Source organism: Pomacea canaliculata, linkage group LG4 (assembly GCF_003073045.1).
Source record: "Pomacea canaliculata isolate SZHN2017 linkage group LG4, ASM307304v1, whole genome shotgun sequence".
Classification (NCBI taxonomy): Eukaryota; Metazoa; Mollusca; class Gastropoda; order Architaenioglossa; family Ampullariidae; genus Pomacea; species Pomacea canaliculata.
The window spans coordinates 7519764-7538607 of record NC_037593.1 but is presented as its reverse complement, the minus strand read 5'-3'; the positions used below and the strand labels follow the sequence as shown (position 1 = coordinate 7538607).

Below are 18844 nucleotides of genomic sequence, written 5' to 3'. Positions count from 1 at the left end.
TTCCCACAATTTTCAACTTGTGTAAATTGCTTTGCTTGGTGGGAGCTGGTAGCTGTGGTACTTTCAGTTGTAAATGCAGTCCCATCACGATTCTCAAACTAGCAGAAGTAGACATGGACGGACCTTTATGGTCTATTCCCAAATAACCTTCAACACTCATATATTTGATCCCATTCCTACATATTTAACGTTTTATATATATATATACAAAATAAAATGCATCCATGGAAAGGTTCTTAAAACTTTCTGAATGTGGTTCAATATCACAAAAAGCAAGTTTCAACAAATCTGCGTGACTGAAGAAGAAAGCATAGTTTTAAAATAAATTTTAAATACATTCAATCAAATGCCTGACGCTTCATCTAATTTTAAGTGCTCGTTTACCGTGAACAGCATGTATGGCAAAGTCGAAGCAGCGATGTTGCTCGAATTATTTCCCCTTAGCCGTTCTCCTGGATAAACATACATCATACATCGGTTTCTGTCGTCTGATAAAATGGAAGAAAAGAAAGAAGTGGCACTATGGACAGATATTAGTTCGCGGAGGCACCAAGTCACCGAAGAGCGTCGTACTGCTGCAACAGTTGAATTCAAGTGTAGACTTACTGTCCTTAAGGTGAATTTTGAGATGTGTTGAATTTTAGGCGCTTAAATTTCTCTCTAGATCTAATCTACTATTCTCCAGTGGCAGTGACAAGAACATATATAGTGGTCGCAGACGAGATTGGGTAATCAAAGCTTCTAAAACAACGATGAACGTTCGGCGTGGATAGCAAAAAGGTAAGTTTCTTTTAGAAACAAAATTCTTATGGCGACCTAACGAAAGACTGGAAACAAATTTGGCCTCGGGGTCCCAACAGCAGATCTCTTCAAAGGGAATGCGGGTTTTGAAACCTGGCGAAAGTTATTGAGTGGTAATATGTAAATTACATGCGGCTTAGCGTTTAGGTGCGGGCAGCTGTCGCCGAACGTTCGACCAAAATCGGTAGAGGAGTTTGCGAAGGTCACGAAACTTCTGGTTTTAGGGCGAACGTCTTAAGGGTATCGACACGGCGAAGCAGACGACGTGACGTCATACGATTTCCAGTCCGCTAATTGTAGTGTGACAGGTTGAATAACCGCATCCGCTGCTAGGCTCACTAAATATTTTCCAAAACACGTTCACGCAATCACTATCAGATTTTGGGGGAATAAAGTCACAAAGTTTTCTTAACACTTTTTTTTTTTACACGCTATTGGCAATCAACTACTTTTGTGAAGAAGACAAGCCTAGAACAGAATTCAAAAGTCAGGCCAAGATTGACAAAATATAATTTTTCCCATTTTATGTAACATATTGCTTCAGTTTTGTGATATGTGATATATCAAAATACAACGTATCCTTACTTTTTTAAACAGATTATAAAACCAGTACATGTTAATTTTTCTATTTCATATTTGTAGACAAAAGTATTTAAATAGAACGTTGAAATTGCCTCGTGTGTGTGTGTGTGTTCCTCTCACACACACGCGTGCGCGTCAGTGAACTGAATGAAAATGAGGAAATAGCGTTGGGAATCTTGATGAAGGCAAGTATCGGTTGGGTTGGATTGCATGAGTGTTCATATATCCTTTCCTTACTGAAAAAAGCTGTTAAATTTTAAAGGATTAGCGGGACTTATGACACCCTTCTGCTCAGATATTCAGTCTAATTCAACCCACAAATGGACGACATTTAAACAGATCGTGCACGCGCGCACCCCCATACCATCGCGGGCACAAGGGATGGGCACTCATTTATCGCTATGGATAACGTTAAAAGTTCTTGATACTTATTTTTTAAGAGAACAAATTTCACAGAATTACTGAATACATAAGCGTGTGTTTGTACTCGAGTATTAAAACGAAGCATATTCCTTTCTACTAACGTCATCATGCCTGCTAAAGGACACAGGAAAGAACATTACTTTCAAATCTGATCCACGAGCAGCTTTGGTAATGTAATGTGGAAGAAGCAAAAGCAGACTTACTCCGGTTAATGTGAACATATGTGGCCTGTGAAATGCTACTGCCTAAATTTCTTATCTTTCTCTGCTCACACTTCTCATGCAAGACCGTTAACTGGCTTGGAATATATACCTCCTCCGTCATTGACAGTGAGCACGTTTTAAGAACTAAAGATCTGAAAACTGAGTAAAAATATGTTTGGTACGATTTGCGTTGCACAGTTTGTTTCTGGTTTATCGGTGTCTGCTCCCAAATAAGTGTTCTTGAAGAGCTTTGTTGGTTTCTTGTTTGAATTGCGTGCCTGTGCTCTCTAGCGGCACCATCACCCTCCACCGTGGACATTCATTGGTATGCTTTTTTATATTCTTGTCAGAGCTGCTTAATTATGCAGAAAAAGCTTGTCCCTGTCTCAGATCAAGTCGATGTTCGGGGTGAAGGGCTAGAACGTCGATATCCTTTTTCAGTGGCAATGGCAAAGAGCATCTAGCTGTTTGGAATTTGTTTCGCGAAATTATTCCGAATACATACTATAAAAAAGATTTAACTGGTTAGCGAAAGATATGATGTTGATATATGATAGACCCTTTGAGAAATTTCAGCAGTAATGTTGAAAATCCGTGGCGGTAATGGTCGCAGTGTTGGGATTGGATGGGAACCCACGTATATCAAAATAAGGAGCGTGACATTTTTTTCATAGTCCATACTTTTTCATACTTACACTCGCTATGTTCGTGCTTTGGCATCTCGCCAATATGTTGTCCTGGTTTCCCTACTTTTATGAAGAATAGGAGTTGGTATCGAAATATACCAAAATACTGTAATGGATATTCTTATTTCAACTGCATTAAGTTGAAAAAGTGATCTCTTCCACCGTGCACAAACCATCTGCAGGCATAGTCCTGCGTTATATCTCTCAATCGATATACCAAGTAAAATTCAATTATTTTATAGTGAAATCGTTAAATCATTAAAAGTTCATGTCCGGCTGTAATTCCTGTGTAGAGAGAGATTCCTTTCTTTACATATTGTTCTGCGAGGACATGTCCGCTTTACATATATCCTCTCAATTTTTGGATTTAGTTCAACCTCTTCAGAGAAGCGGCGAGACATGGTGATAGAAATGACTGCACGGAAAAACAGAGTGATAAACAAGAACATTTGTTGAATATAGAAATTACTGCGCGAATGTTTATGTACCTTCCTTTTGTTACAACCATAGTTACTTCCCTTTGCTCAGAGAGACCTGTTCTCCTGTATCACCTTTTGAGCTGTTTTGACACCGGTAGTTACGCATGTTTGTGGAGTCAAAATGCTTTGGGTAAATAGAAATATCACATGTATAGTAGTTACAGCTGAATCACAATTCCTCACAATTTGTGGGACTTCTTTCTGCTGCTTTCTCATCAACTCTTCCATTTGTTTTCGGTTTTAGTTTTGTTTTTACTCGAGTTCACCTTCTGGGCCAGTCGGAGGATGAACGCACTCTGGATGGGTTTTGATCTCGTAACGAAATCGAAGCTGACTGTTTTTCAGTTTCTCAGCAATAATACAGTCAAATCTCTCGTTATCAGCCACCGAAAACCAGTTCTTCCAGTCTCCAACGACCCCTGCAACAGATTGCAGTGTTCATTACAGCTATATGTGCCGTTAGAATGAAATGGTTTTTTGCAATAAGCTAAATGTTACGCACTCTATTGCTACTCTTCGTTCGCATTTACCATTTTCTCCCTGTCTTTCCTTTTCCTATTCTTTCTCTGTTTCTTTCCCGACTATGGTCCCAGATTTCATAAATGGTACGCTTGATTTGAGCGGTTTTGTTCATTGGGAAGTTATTTTAACTTTATTCTACGTGTAGCAAAAAACAAACAAAAAAACAAAAAAAAAAAAAAAACAAAAAAAAACCTTGAACACTGCACACACAAGCACATCGGCATAATCGTAAACTGCACAGAAAATCAATAATATGACATAATTGTATGACTCTTTCATCCATGGCTGCTTTCATTACACTTCGTTCGGTTAACCGTCAGTTTTTATATTATTATTATTAATAATAATAAGGGAAGTGATTTCCCCTCACCTTTTCTGTAGATGAAATTTTTTCCCGTCTTTGATATATTGACAGGAAACTGGTCTTTGAGAGCAGCATCAACTTCTCTCATCCTATTAATAGAACACTCTCTGGCAATAGCCTCGTAAAGCTGCACAGACCGCTCTATTTCCAGAAAACTTGAGATCTTCCTCAGCTCTCTTCCCAAATCCTGCAATGCATGAATGTTTCGCTTAGTTAAAATAATCCTTGTCATTAGATACATCCAGCCAACATATCCTAAAAATATTCGGACGAACCGAACAAGATGCTAACCCCTGTAAATTTTGAAGTAGATGTTTTTATGATAACAACCATGCATTAGTTTTTTACTATTTAGAAAATTTGTTAATATTTTTTTCGCTGTTCTTATTTCTTCTAAAGATGGTTAGTAGCTTTCAGTCCCATGCTCCCCCTACACCTACTTCCTTCAGGTCTTCGTAGTGGACTGTAAGAATAGGCAGGTGTGGGTTATTTCTGAGAGTTTGTTCCCATTCCAGCACGAAGTCGAACCACGAGCCTCCCGGCACTGCACAAGAAAAACACAGATTGTTCAACGAAAAAGGTGGGGAATGGGGACAACCTCACACATTTCAAAGTGTTTTAAATGTATCAAGCATGCTGTAAAGCAATTGTCCAACTGTTGACGACAGCTGATTTTGTCTAAAATGAAGGTCTTCTGTGCAAATGCATAGTTTTACTAGAGCTACAACCAAAGCGAAGATAATTTGTTGGAGTAAAGTTATGTAAGTTTTGTTGTTGGCGGTCATACTATGACTTCATAGTTCAACGCTCCCTCCGCGCAGGGTTAGCGTGCGACAATCACGCAGTTACGAAAGATGTATAGCTTCTTCTAATCTTTAGCGTTCGAGATTGTGTATATTCTCTATGCCGATACATTTTACTTTTATAACTTGTGAGATCGTCAGACAATAAAAACCTTTAAACTTTTTCAAACAAACCACCACTCACTTGCTTCTACATGACCTTCTTGATCCTCTTTATTATTACGCCATATGCAGTTTAAACTGTTATTGTTTGATACACATGAAGCAAATTATTTTATCATTAAAAATTTCTTGAAGAAGTATAACGTTTACGGTGATGAAAATCATTAAATTATATAGCTGCTATAGCTACTGCAATCTTCATGTAGCACTGGTGTAGACAGTTAAGTGATTGGAGAGGTCAGATTGCAGCGCCTGCTTTGTTGAAGGTTACCATAATTATTAAGACTAGGCTAACAATCCCTCAGATATTAGGAAATGTCCGGCTTCTGTTCATGAGATATACGCCTGCAGCATCGAGAGTTTGTTTAATGCACTTGACAACATTGAATAATCTTTTGCTAAGATAACGGTACCTGGGAGAGCGGGATATACATTTTAGGTGTTGCAATAACAACGACCCAAATAAGTGATTTCAAAGGAACTGAGTATTAAATTTTTTTCATACGATTTAGAAATTTGGTGTTCGAATGGTATATTTTGCGAATAAAAGTAATACATTTTTTTTATAGATTGTCAGCATTAGTAACTTGTAGTGAACTAAATTAGCCAGTTCTCCCTCCCCCTAAAATAGTACTTTGGTAAACCTTTAAATCTGGTCTAAAATGTATATATAAAGAAGTTCTTTAAAATCTATTCTGTGCCGAAACATTATTTTAGGAAACCCTTGTGAGTGAAATATTTGTGAGCTTTAATGGAATGCTCTCTGTACGTGTGGGGACTAACTGCTGTGAGAGGAAACGTTGACTGCCGTTCGAAAACAGTCATGGAAAACATTTAACCCTACCCCTGTTATGAAACTAATGCATAGAACCTGGATGTCTTTGGATTGAAGCCGACTAGCCGCCATATTTGACTCATCAGGCGATGCTGTCTTAGTGTTTAAATGTCATACCAACATATTATTGTAATTCATAATAAACTGTCGGTGTGGATTTTTTGTTTTGTTGTTGTTGTTTTTTTTTTTTTTTTTTTTTTTTTTGGGGGGGGGAATTGCTTTAAGAACCGAGAAGGTAGGTGCAAATGTTTATGTTCGACGCTTATTTATGTGACATTAAGAAAATAGATGCCAAGGTGGTGGCTATAACAATTTCTCTGACATCGCGTGCAGTAGTTTTAAATTAGCACTTCTCACTGGTTTTTACTGGCACAATCGCAGCGAAAATATATTTTCATTGAAAGCTGGTCTGACAAAACACTTGCTATAAACTATAAACGAGAAACTGAATTGTAATCTATTTTATAGAGAACTTGGAAATATGGTGACTTTTCGAAAGAGGTGAGGAATGGGATAATTTTTTCTTTTAAACTCGACTAAACTTTACACACAGCTATGAATGCATATTGATTTAGCTCCTCTGACCGACTTACGTTGGAGAAGACAAGACATGATACCTTTGTCGTGACCCTGAGCACTGTGGGGTCAACGAAGTATATCGTTTTAAGTCTTCTATTTCAGACTTTGAAATCATTACCTTGTCACGGGTGAAATAATATATGCTCGTGCGTCACCGGGCAGGCGTCTGCCTATATACACATTTCCAGCTTTAAGGACGTACTAACAATTCATATAATCCAAAACTCACTACAGTTATTTTGCAACTTTAATTCTGCTTACAGAACAAATTAAAGCAGCGGTTCTCAACCTGTGGGGCGTGCTTACAAGGGGGGCGCGAAGGTGGTCATTTTTTTAAAGTTTCTTATACCGGTATTAGTGAAATTAGCTTACATTGCTGGCTAAGGGGGGCGTGCGGACCTACCTTCGTTCGTTGGGGGGGGGGGGCGTCACAAGTAAAAGGTTGAGAACCGCTGAATGAAAGGGTTCCAGCGAATAATAAATAATCATGGTTTTTCTATTTTTTATTTACCTTTGCCTTCGATAAAAAGCTGAAGAAAGCCACGGAATGATCCGTCATATTCAAACTCTTTTGCCGCTTTCAGATGATGGTAGTAAGACACTGCAAGATCTTTGGGGTTTCTCAGGATATATACCATTTTGCATTTGTTTCGGCCGCTTTTTATCGCGATCGGCAGAGCAATAAAGGGGGCGTGGGTATTGAAGACTCGAGGCGTGGCCATCATGTCAAAGTACTCTTGCGTGCTGAAGCTCAACATCAGGCGCTCTTTGGGTGTCTGGCAGTGTTCTGCCTTGTTTCGCAGCAGCATGTGGAGGATCTCCCATAGCCAGTGGGTACCTGCAGAAAGATGAAGGAACAATACCTGTCCGGAATTTGCTCGTGACACAGGATAGACATTTAACTCTTTTTTAGAGTGTATTAAAGAACAACGATAGTAAAGATTCTGGAGAAAAGTCAAATACAAGACTTTCTTTATCTTTATATTACTTTTATGTTACTGCTATGATGTAAGTCGAGCATACGATAATGAACACTTTTCATGGATGAAAGGGCAATCATTTTAGAGTCCTGTTAATGTACTGAGATTAGCGGAAAAGGGCGGTCATTTTACATTCTTGCGCAAGTACTTAAAGCTTCTTTGCACGGTACGGCTGAATTAACTATATATGAACACTAGCATTGTGGCACTCGTGAAAAAAACCACTTGAGTGTGGGAATTGCCTTCGTTCAACATGAAATCTGTCCAGGCTCCCATTATTTTTTTTTGCTTTTCAGTGTGCATGTAAGCGAACCATCATAAACGTGGCATATGTAGAGAGGGTTTTAAGATAATTTGAAACAGACGACCGCTTTCAGAGGCTTTTAGCTCCTGTAGCGCTTGCAGTAGATACACTGCATCTGCTATGTGGCCATTGAAATGACAGAAGAAGATATACTGTGTCCTGACATGGGAAAGCAAAAGCGGGAATACCAGATTAGCGTTGTGTCTAAGAATATCAATATCAATATCAATATCAATATCTAAGAATTCTCAGCTAGAAGTGACGCCGAAATACCTAACATAGACGCCACAGAGTATAAGTAGAGTATCATGATGAGTTATCAGTGTGTACAAAGTAAAAAATGGTTTAGTTTTACTTTTTAGTCTTCTGCTAAACATACAAAGTGTCGATTTGTCATTGGTAAGATTTTTAGGAGGTTATGACTGGGTAAATCTGTATGCCGATACATTACGACTGTTTTAGTTGGTTTTTTTTTTTGGTTTTTTTTTAACAATGAGCAAGGACTGAACTGCCTGTTGAGCTACAACATTCTTAATACTCATATTTATGAATATAATACATAGTCATTTTGTAAGTTAGACACTGTTATACAGTTTATTATATCTTTTGTTAACTCGATAGTTTTCATTATAGCATCATCTTAAGCTAAAATTTTAATAAGAAATTATAAAGCATGATTGATTCATAATTTAATTAAAAAAACTATTATAAATTAATCTAAAATAACTATAAGTCTATTAGACAACAAAAGTATTATTTTCTGGAACAGAATGGTCCTTCTATCGCTTTTGTCACTATGTTGAATCCTCTGGGACTACAGGTGCAAGTCTCCGAGTTTATTCTTCTTACAAAAGCAAACAGTTACCTGATTTTGCATATCCCACCAGAATAACGTCCCTATCGTCGAACGTGAACCGCTGCGCGCGCGAAATCTGTTCTGGCAGTGATGTCCACGGAGCTGTCCAGACCCCATACAGTCTGCCCAGCGTGATGGGGGCCCCGTCGCCGTCCGGCACCTGCTGGATAGTCACTGTTTCCGTCTGCACAACAACGTGCGGTCGATGTTTGTGAACTACTTCCAAAACATATTCTTGGATAAATAATAAGATTAATCTATTGAGAATTTCGTTTAATGCTCACATCGCATTTGATAATCTGTGTGATATCGGCGATGGCGCACATGTGCTGAAGTGCCGACACAACATTTATGCCTTTTGACAGATGAATGTTTATTAATATCTGTGTTATTATGTGTGTCGACGGTATAACTATCAAAGTCTGCACGTCATATGACCGATCTTCAAATATAGAACTTTGGTTGAGTTTCTTTTAAAAACACGAAGTAGACTGTATATGGCTGGCTATTTGACATTTTTAAATAATGATGCTCTTTCGTGTCGCCATCTGATGCACCATTCTTGAAAACACAAGAAAACAGAGAAAAAGAAGAAATCTGAAAAATGATCATCGTTTCAAGTTGCTATATTTGCAATATTTTGAAATGAGTCTAAGTTTTTTTCCGTTTATCAGCACGGATCTGATGACGATATATTTGTTAACCGTTTAGTGTCATTCATCCAGCCTAGACTCTAGACTGGAAACAGCTAAAGGATTTGCCAATTCACAGATACGTCGGAACCTTCTAGCCTTTTTCTGAGTGTCACGAAATATGCATTATAAACTTTTGGAGGTGCCTGCAGTTTTTAGTCCTTTCCGAACATTACAGATCAAGGTTCAACAATATTGGTACTTTCTAATCCTTTCCGAGTGTTACTTAACGTAGATCATCAAATCACAGATGCTTCTAACAGTATAGTATAATAAGTCTTACCAACGTGAACCACAAAAACGTAGATCAGCAGAATGATATGTAAGGACTTCTTTGGGGAGTTTTACACTATAGCCATAACTCTTCTCATATGATTTAAAAAAAGGAGTATGACAGCATTGTGGGTCGAATTTGCTTCTGACTCACTTCTCGACTTCTTTAAGCTGGCCTAAGTTGACAGGGCCGGTTTCTTTGTCATGGCGTACTCTTAGTTGCTTGTAGGGCGTAAAACACCAGTTTCCCCTTCCCCTTTGAGCCTTTTCAGCCATCATTATGTGATCTTTGCCGCTGACTTGGTATTAAATAATCAGTAATTTGTATAGCGTCCTTTGTCCTCTTGTCCTCTCAAGCAGTACTATTTCACTTCCCGTGGCTGGTCTGGTCCGTTGTCTCTAACATTTGTTTTGGAAAGGAAAGATCCTGGCGCTAATAGGTTAATTTTCGGACAATAAATAAACGTGGCAGTCACGTTTCTGCCGCACACTGAGAAACTTAAGAAATGTATCACAAAACAGGGCTATTGAAGGCCTGAGGTTTAAGTTGGTTAGGGCAACGAGTTCGCAGTGACAGCAATGGCTAATGAGAACTGAAGTACATTAAGCGCGGGATGTGTGTCGGAGCATTTTTAATTTTAAAAAAATCAGTCGTAGTAAAAACAGAGTCGTGTCATGTCATTAGAGCATTGCTCCAAATTCAAATGCTTGCTGTGTATGCGTAGAACATGAACAGAACAAATGATGGAGGCGTGAAGGGAGAGGCTAGATAAGGATGAAAGGTATCAGGAGAAATATATGAGTAATACTTTGCCAGAGAGAAATGCTGCTTTTAAAAATATAGGAAAGAATACTTAGTCAAACTGACTTTATATTTCACACTTGGAAACTTATTGTTTATTGACCAGAATCCACGGAATATTCGCTGAATGTTGTTGAGAACGTTACTGATTTTGCCTGAATGCTTATTATTAGTCACTTGTTTCTAGGCTGATTCCTTCCATGAACGTTGTTTTTGTTCTCGAGGTCCCTCTTGTATGCCTGCCTGTGTTTCTTCTTTTAGTGGAGACAGAGACAGATTAAAGAAATCCACACAACTGTATAGAAAGGAGGGAACACGCTACCTTCATAACATCAAGATCGCAACGATGCCCCGGAGCATGCGATCAGGCAGCAGCAGATGATAGATTATCATTAAAATAAATCCATCGTTTCTCCCTCGGTGAAAACATATATATTTAGCTCCGTTTGGTGTTCACGCATGCTAAGACTGTTCTAATTATTGCGTTTTTGAAGACAGTGAGCAATGATCAAGCAACCCTACCCTTCGCTGAGTTGGAGAGCGTCTGAAAAGCAGCTGATAATGACCGTCTGAAAGCTACCATTAAAAAGAAATCTAATGAACACGTTTTAATACAAAATAATGATGTGGCGATTATTCCTTAGATTCTGGTCAATAGACAATAAGTTTCCAAGCATGAAATATAAAGTCAATTTGACTAAGTATTCTTTCCTATATTCTCAGATTTTTATGAATGTTGAAGGACTAATACGTATCTGGTATATCAGCATTTTTAAGACAGTTCACTATATTTCTTTTATAATGCAAATAGTTTAGGTTTCTGCCCTGTCATTACTGATGCAAAAGATGCAAGGAAAAAGGAAGTTATCCGATCGTTATCTCACGTGGGTGGTTTTAGTTAAAAAGATTCGTCTGATGTATCGCTGTAAAAGATTTCTCTTTTTTGCGATCTGTCCTACGCACGACAGCGATGTTCCGATGTCTCAAAGACGTTTGGTGTTTTTATTATTTGAGAACAGCGTTTTCCCTTCTGTTACGATAAACTGTTGTCTACTTATGCGTATTAACTGGACATATTTTATGTCATGTGTGACTAAGATTGGCAACTTTTTACACAATTGTTAAATAAAACCTGCCAATCATAATCACATTTTCAACAATGTTTTAAATTTTTCGCATTTGTTTTCTTTAAACTAGCCTTTTTGGAAACCAATGTATTATTATACCTTTACGTATCTACCTGTAAATCTGCGAATTGACCGTATAGGTAACGATGAATAAGACACTACATCTGGTCTTTCTTAGTTATTTTGAACAATATGGTACACCAAACATACTGGCCATCTATTAGAGATCTGGGAAGCGCGTGATTATCTCGTAGGGAAATCGCATGTCTTCCTCTGTATCTTTCTCTCTGTGTCTGTGGATGGCAGCCAATGCGGGAATCTCTAAGTGCATCAAGACACTAATATAGGAGACAATCAATTAACATACAGGTTTGTGCCTAGCTTCCGATCCATAGCTTCCAGATCCAGTTTCCTCGTTTTAAAAAAAATAAACCGGGAGCGAGAAAAGGAGAAAGATTCGTGAAATGTTTGTGGAAATACGAAACTTATGAGTGCATGTTCTTCAAAACTTTAAAATCACGCGCGCGCGCGCGCACACACACACACACGTGCACGTACGCACACGCGCGCCGGTATCTTACCAGATCCAAAGCTTGATCACATTCATCACTTTTGCTGCTACTGTTGCTATCATTGTCATTGTTTCCGCTGTTGTTGCTGGTGTTGTTATTGTTGTTACTGTTGGTTGCTTGTTTGTCCGAGATTTTGTCAGCCTTTAGTGCCCTTTGGTCCAGAGTGACCGGCTTGCTGGTGCAACTGGACACTATCTTGATAACATTGTGAGGCGGCGGAATTTCGGAGTGCAACGAAGTCCCGCGGACAGAGCACCGCGCCATCATGTCTTCAATGTGGAATTGGTCTATATGAGTCATGAAACAGAGAGATAGAGGTCGCTCTTGGAAGCGAATGTCCAAGACTAGTTTTGAAGGTAGCAGGTGTCAGTACATTCCCTTAATATTACTAACGCAGTGTACTTGCCACATCTACATTCATCAAATCCCGAGGGTTTTGTGCACTTTAACCGCATAACACTTCAATCGTCTTTGCTGCTGTGCCGTTCGGGGTGTGCCTTCTAGGAACAGAAATAATAAATCTCCGTGCAACTGTCAGTGCAGTCTTGAAACCGGCGTGACACGCTTCCACAGAAAGATTTCTCAGCTGGTGGATAATAATGCATCGTGCGGCCTCCTTGGCGAGTGTCTGCCGCGTAGCAGCTGGTGGTGGGGGGATTTACATCGCCTTGGCTCCAGACGTCAAGTGGACCCTGAAAAAGAAACGGAGGGTTGATCATTTACAATCAATTACCCTAAACATATCGTTTAGTCCTCTTTATGTCTGTATTTTCTGTGTATGTACGCGATCTCCTAGTAAGAAAATGATTGCTGATGGCAAAATGATAACGAGCACTTAAACAGTTTTGAGAGTTTTCTTTTCTTTATGACTTGTAGGATATTCTGCAAGCTTAGTCCTTGCACACACGAAAATACTTTCAGTTGCGTATCTGTGTAACATTTAAAACAAGTGATCTGGTGTTTCGGATCTGCAAATGCATTTATGGAGACAGAAGCAATTGCTGGAAAGCCTTCTATGTCCGATTCGTAAAAAAAAAATGTTAAAATTGCTTATGCCCCTTTCTTGAGGAGTGTAATGCTTGTAAATGTATTGCTTGTAAATGTTGCAGAAATGTGTTCCATTTAATCTGTTTGCTTGCATTATCCCACAACCTTTTAGATTCAGTGGGGCACTGCCTCTCTGCAAGAGTTGTAGAAAGCCAATAATGCGATAGCATGAACATGTGTATTAGGTGTTTTGTTCATGTGCTTTATTTGTCACCTGATATTTGTCAATTCTGCTGTACGCACCCTGTGACACTCTTTGTTTCAAGAATAAAACAGCCTCTCCTCCCTATGTGGGTGGATATGTGTGTGTTCATTTACATCCTCAGCTCTCTTTTGTGACAATGACAAGTCTGCCTACCTCTAATGGATTCCTATGTAGAGATATGCATATGCCCATGTAAACTAAATACAACATAATATTTACTTAGAGTGAATATTTTCTGTTGTCTCATTTTTCTCTCCTCTCCACTTTTGCTGGTACAAAATTCTTCTCTTCTCTCTCTCCTTTTCTCTCGGTCATTTCTCCCTCACGTCCCTTCTCTCATTTTTAAAAGTTTCTATGTACTATGTCTGCTCTATTTCGTCTGCAATAACCGTCAAATTCTTATGTCTCCTTGTGCACGCGCCACGGTGTGAGTACACTTGCACAAAATTTACAACGGGTTGCCAAGAACACTTTACATTTTCATGCCGGTACACTTTTCCATTGTGCTGTCACATCACGACTGAATATCGTTTATGAGCTGACAGTGTTGTCAAGTTTTTGGTTACAGCTACCCGTAAACGAATAGTCAGAAGCACAACTAAGCGCAGTGAGAGTGGCGACATGTTTGCGCTTCCATTCTACACTTGCACATAGCTTATAGATTAGCCTTGAGCTGCTTGTTTACCTTTGATGATTTAGCTTTGTTTCCTTTGCTTGTTGAGATGCCTGGATGATGACAGATCGAAGAGTCTGGGGACTTGTGTATGCTAATATTGTTTCTCTTCTCTATTCTATGTGTGTGCACACGTGCGCGCATGTAATTGTGTTTCGTGTGTCAGCCTCATTCAAAAGTTCGTATATGATGTATTTTACTTCAGGGCATGTTTTTTTCTTCGTTTTAACCAGTGGCTCCAACTAGAAAAAAATACTAAAAATAGAGAAATCTTTCATCTATCACGAAGTAGAATCGTGGACAGCGTTGTTATTTGAGATATCCGAACACAGAGAGAAAGAGTGCACCCGTCGTCTTCAGTGGAAGAACATCAAGAATACAAGTGCTTCACCACTGTGCTACACGGAGGCCGCGCGTGAAGCGATAGATCAAAAGCTGACAATAAAATTTTAGCGGAAAGAGTCAGCGGCAGAAATAAATACGAAACAACTCGGTTTAGTATATATACATATATATCTTTGCTCGATTTTACCCTACCTTCTTTTCTCCCTGAAAGGCTAGAGTGTGTTTGGTAGGGAGTGCTGTTTTACGCAGCCACAACTACGGCTATATCACAGCTGAAAGGCTAGAGAACGATTAGAAAGATTGGTTTACAATTTTAATACGGTGAGCCTTTACAACCTTAGACACTGGTTGCTTTTCCAGTGTCCGGTTTTTAGTTCCCAGTTTAGTCTGTGCTTTCGTCGGGAACATTATACCGTCGTACAATATAAACAGTCCACTCCGACGATGGTCATCAAGACGATAGCTCTCGCATCAAATTTCTAACGCTAAAAGAATTACAGCGCGCGAGAGGAGAATATTAGAGAATACAAAACCAAGTTTTTGGAATGCATTTAAGCCTAGTCAGAAATCTGGGTCCGGGTGCAGTCCGCTAAACTACAAATATTTTAAAAGCAGCGTAGCAAACTGCTAGATGTCAGCATCCAGCCACAGCGACTCTGCACCTGACCCCAGATGTTTCCGCAGTTCCCGTCTTAGGGCCTTTGTTTCTCTTGCCGCAAGACTCTTTAAAATTAATGCATATCAATTCTAAACAAAATTTTATCTAAAAAATTGGTTCAAGATTTTTCCAAAACGCTTTAGAACACCTAGGTATATCCCAGTGGACACAATATTAGGGCGAAATGGGCCCCGAGTTAGTCGAAGGTAATGATTAAGGTAAAGATTACGACGTACAGAAGCACAAGAGTACAAAAAATTATAAGCTTAGGCCAGTTTTGGTCCACTGTTTTATGTTTGCTGGGATTGATATGTCCGAGTCGGAAAAGAGATGTGCACATTCGCACAAACGCATACACACTGGTGGCTGTTCAGAGGTTGTATGTAATATATTTTTCGGCCTATTAGTCTACCTCTCTACAGAGAATTCTTAGTCCAACAAAGCTACATTTTGTACTGGATGTTGCAATAAGGTTTACTTACCTTGCAATCGTCCTTATTTCCCCGCGATTAGACAAAATACGTTTAACGGATAAGGAATTGATGACAAGGGACCAAGCTGGTTGTGTGACACCGGATCCCACGGTTTTTTTTAAAGCAAAGATTTTCTCGCCACTTCTTTTCTTTTACTGATATTCATTTCGATTTCTTTTACTTTCTTTTCTTTTGTAAAAAGTTTTATGTCCGCCATTGCTTGGAGCCACCGCGTCTTCTTAACAGACTTCTGCGGCACAGCGAGGAAATGAACTCTTGGTCTCCTCGCCGCAGTTGTCCGCCTGCAGCTGCTGTCGCACTGCCGTTAGACTGAACTGGGCATGCACGCCTTGACAACCTTTTTCCCCTCCCCCTCTCCTGTGACGTAGGATTTAATGATATCGATCTCAGCTTCAACCGGCGACTCTTGCGGAACGAAATATGGGTCACAGTGTGCTCGACTTCTTCCCTGCTCAACAAAGTTGCAGTTTCAATTCAAAAGACTTGATAAATATAACTCCACCATTGCGCATGCGTGGTTCTGGCAACAGATTGTGGCAGGACCCACACACTTTATAATTTTCTAGGCATTTTGTTCAATTTTTTCCCCTGCTACATTACAGCTAACATTTATTATCATTTGCTTTTCTCTCTTTTTGTATCGACTGTTTACAATCGTTTTCTGTAAAGAACACCTCAGATGGAGGTGTAGACGGGATTACTCGCCGTTATGCAGCTGGGTAGGTAATTGGGTGCAGTGGCAGAAGGGCAGTGAGAGAGAGAAAAAAAGAAAGAGAGTGGGAAAGGGGGTAATGGGCCCAAGGAGCAGGCATGAGAGTAGAGCCAAATGTTAACTATAGTTTGAACGCCTTATCCGATAGTCTCCAGGTTTTCGGAGAAAATTACTCGGCACAGATAGCTCGGAAGTAAATCGAGCAAACTGCTTTAAAAAGACAAGCACGAGAATAATGATCAGATGAACGTGATGGTAGTGGTAGCATGGGGAGGCGCATGATAACGCTTATGGTTGATAGCTGCCGGCAGCAGGACGCTGATGGCCTGGACCTCTGCTGTGGGCGATTGACACTTAAAACGCACGCGCGTACTACGGTTGTTAGACACAGTCTGACGTCATTTCTGTCCGACTTAACTACCCCGCCACAGGAACACATCTTCGCCCCGTGACCTCTAACACACCACAATGCGTCAGCGTACAGTCTCTTTACCTATAAATAACCATTTCCGTGTGTCACGTACTACAATGAATACCTGATACCCAAGTTATAACAGACCTCGATTAATTGCGTTTTATTCATCCGGTCTATTCACAAAAGCGCGCCGGGCTTAACTGCACGTCCTTTACAGGACAAAATGGCCTCCATAGTGTGGGTGCATGTTTGCCGGCATGCAGGCTGCTTGTCACAGGTCATAGCATGAGTAGTTAGCGCCTGACTCTCCGAGTCCCCAGTCCCCCGGGTGTCGAGTAACATCAAGAATACTTAAGTTGCATGAGCGGACACGCCAGAAAATTAGGTACTTGTCTCCACAAAGCCATTTTCCTAACACACCCGTCGTAATTCCACGAGGTAAGATTTGGATAGTAAATTAGACTGAGAAGAGGGAGGGAGAAAGAATTCGAAATCATTTTTAAAATATCCCGCAAAACAAAATAATAAAGTGAAATTAAAAAAAAAATCATTTCTTGTGGATCCACTTTCTGTCTTTACCCCAACAACTAAATTAGTTTGCCGCAAAAGCATCGTCATGAGTATTGTTGGACTGCAGTCAGCAGACACGACCACACGCAACTAAAACACCAGGTGGAATTTACAGGGCGTTTCCTGCAGCGTGCGCTAGCGCAGGATTATAAGAAAGAACTTTGCAGTGACATACATCGCCCCCGCGTAGTTGACTGAAATCCCTGTGATGATCTGAGAAACTTAGGTATTTAATACAGGATTAGATGAAGTAGCCGATTAATATTTCATCTCACACCTCACGCTGTTATGAACATGATGGTAGCACCATCCATAGAACCTTCACTCTCCCTTTAGCGTCAACAGTCTTTGTTAGTATGAGAACGAGGGTTAAGCACGGGACGACAGCGCAGCGCATTGTGATATGAACTTACGTGATAAGCCGCAGTCGGAGGAAGGGCGTCGGACTGAAGAAGCCCATCAGCGGTGCACGAAAGTCAAACAGACTGATCGAGCTTGAGAAAGCCCGCGCCTGTCAAACAGAGGTCCTGCGACTCTGACGATCGTGCGGTAATGAGGCGAGCGCTGGTCTCGCGTCATGCACTGAATCGCGCAGTAGTGTCCGAACACAGCTCCTGTGGAGAAGTTAACACTTCGCTACTACCCCGTGCACACCCGTGTGTGTGTGTGCTCTTGTGTATAAGTGATGTCACTGACTGGCTCAGGGGCTTTCGAATGTAGGGTACGTAGGTAAAAAATAAAAATAAGAGAACCGCTGTTCGGCGCCGTGAAACAGCAGTCCCTCGCCACGTCTTCTTCTCTCAATCATTTACTTTGTTTCACTTTCATATAAGTGTATTTTAATGATTGAAAGGAACATTAACATTAACTGAACATTAAGGTCAGTAAACACACACACACCTATACAAAAAATTAATGAAATAGAAAATACATCTTCTAACACGCTAATAAAGTCACACACACACACACACACGCACTCACAAACACAAACAGACACGACAGTGCATACGCGTCACACAAAATCAAGGACACACACACACAGATCACCCTTCACAATCTAGCACGCACACTCACGGTCACACATAAAAAGGAGGTCATTACGACACCGTCACCAGCATCATGTAGCTATCAAGATTAAACGGTCAGCATTCGGCACACACGACCTTCGATGATCGGCTTGCTGTCATCAGTAGTCTGCGCGAGAGACATTGCCCCTAGTATCAGGATGAGAAGTGTCAGACAGGAACATGGGTTTTATAGTCCATTGGTTTAAAGTTGTCTTGAAATTTTTACACTGTAAATCACTGCCAACGTGCCGTAAAATATGCTGGCTAGGCTGCGAGGTCGTATATCTATAAGTAAAAACGGTGTAGACAACTTTCCTTCGGTCTTTTCTTCCGTTCTTCTTTCTTTCCATCTTTCTTCGGTACTCAGCCATGTACATTGAACGTAATGACTGTGAAAGATAATGAAGATAATGAAGAAAAAATAATTTTTCTTTGAGACAAGCAGTGTATAGGAGGTACCAGTGCTGCCGCAACTGTAATGCAATGTTTATTTGACATCAGATTATACTGATGTGAATGAAAGCAAACTCATATGTAGCTGAGTATTTTGATGTAAATGAAAGTAAATTTAGGAGTAGCAGAGTATTTTATGAGTTTCAAAGCAATGGAGAGG

General features: G+C 40.0%; 1 protein-coding gene across 2 annotated transcripts; it reads right to left on the bottom strand.

The window, feature by feature from the left end:
• Positions 1-1294: 1294 nt before the first annotated feature.
• LOC112561841 (sulfotransferase family cytosolic 1B member 1-like) lies at positions 1295-17937 on the bottom strand. 2 transcript variants are annotated; one of them, XM_025234624.1, is made up of 7 exons: positions 17578-17937; positions 12055-12737; positions 8589-8763; positions 6951-7277; positions 4501-4604; positions 4067-4247; positions 1295-3593 (listed from the first exon to the last, which is right to left on the bottom strand). In XM_025234624.1, exons 2-7 carry the CDS (start codon positions 12343-12345, stop codon positions 3427-3429), a joined length of 1245 nt encoding a protein of 414 aa, XP_025090409.1. In that variant the 5' UTR covers positions 12346-12737; positions 17578-17937; the 3' UTR covers positions 1295-3426. The 2 variants fall into 2 exon arrangements, with proteins under 2 accessions (XP_025090409.1, XP_025090410.1); XM_025234625.1 differs by lacking the exon at positions 17578-17937 and adding an exon at positions 15456-15858.
• Between the last annotated feature and the right edge of the window lie 907 nt (positions 17938-18844).

Excerpts from the sequence above, each read along its gene's own strand:
- LOC112561841 (XM_025234624.1), bottom strand. The coding sequence starts at position 12,345 with ATGACTCATATAGACCAATTCCACATTGAAGACATGATGGCGCGGTGC. Across the intron at positions 7,278-8,588 it reads GGTGGGATATGCAAAATCAG|GTACCCACTGGCTATGGGAG; the intron begins GTAACTGTTTGC and ends ATCTTTCTGCAG. Across the intron at positions 4,248-4,500 it reads ACTACGAAGACCTGAAGGAA|GATTTGGGAAGAGAGCTGAG; the intron begins GTAGGTGTAGGG and ends CATGCATTGCAG.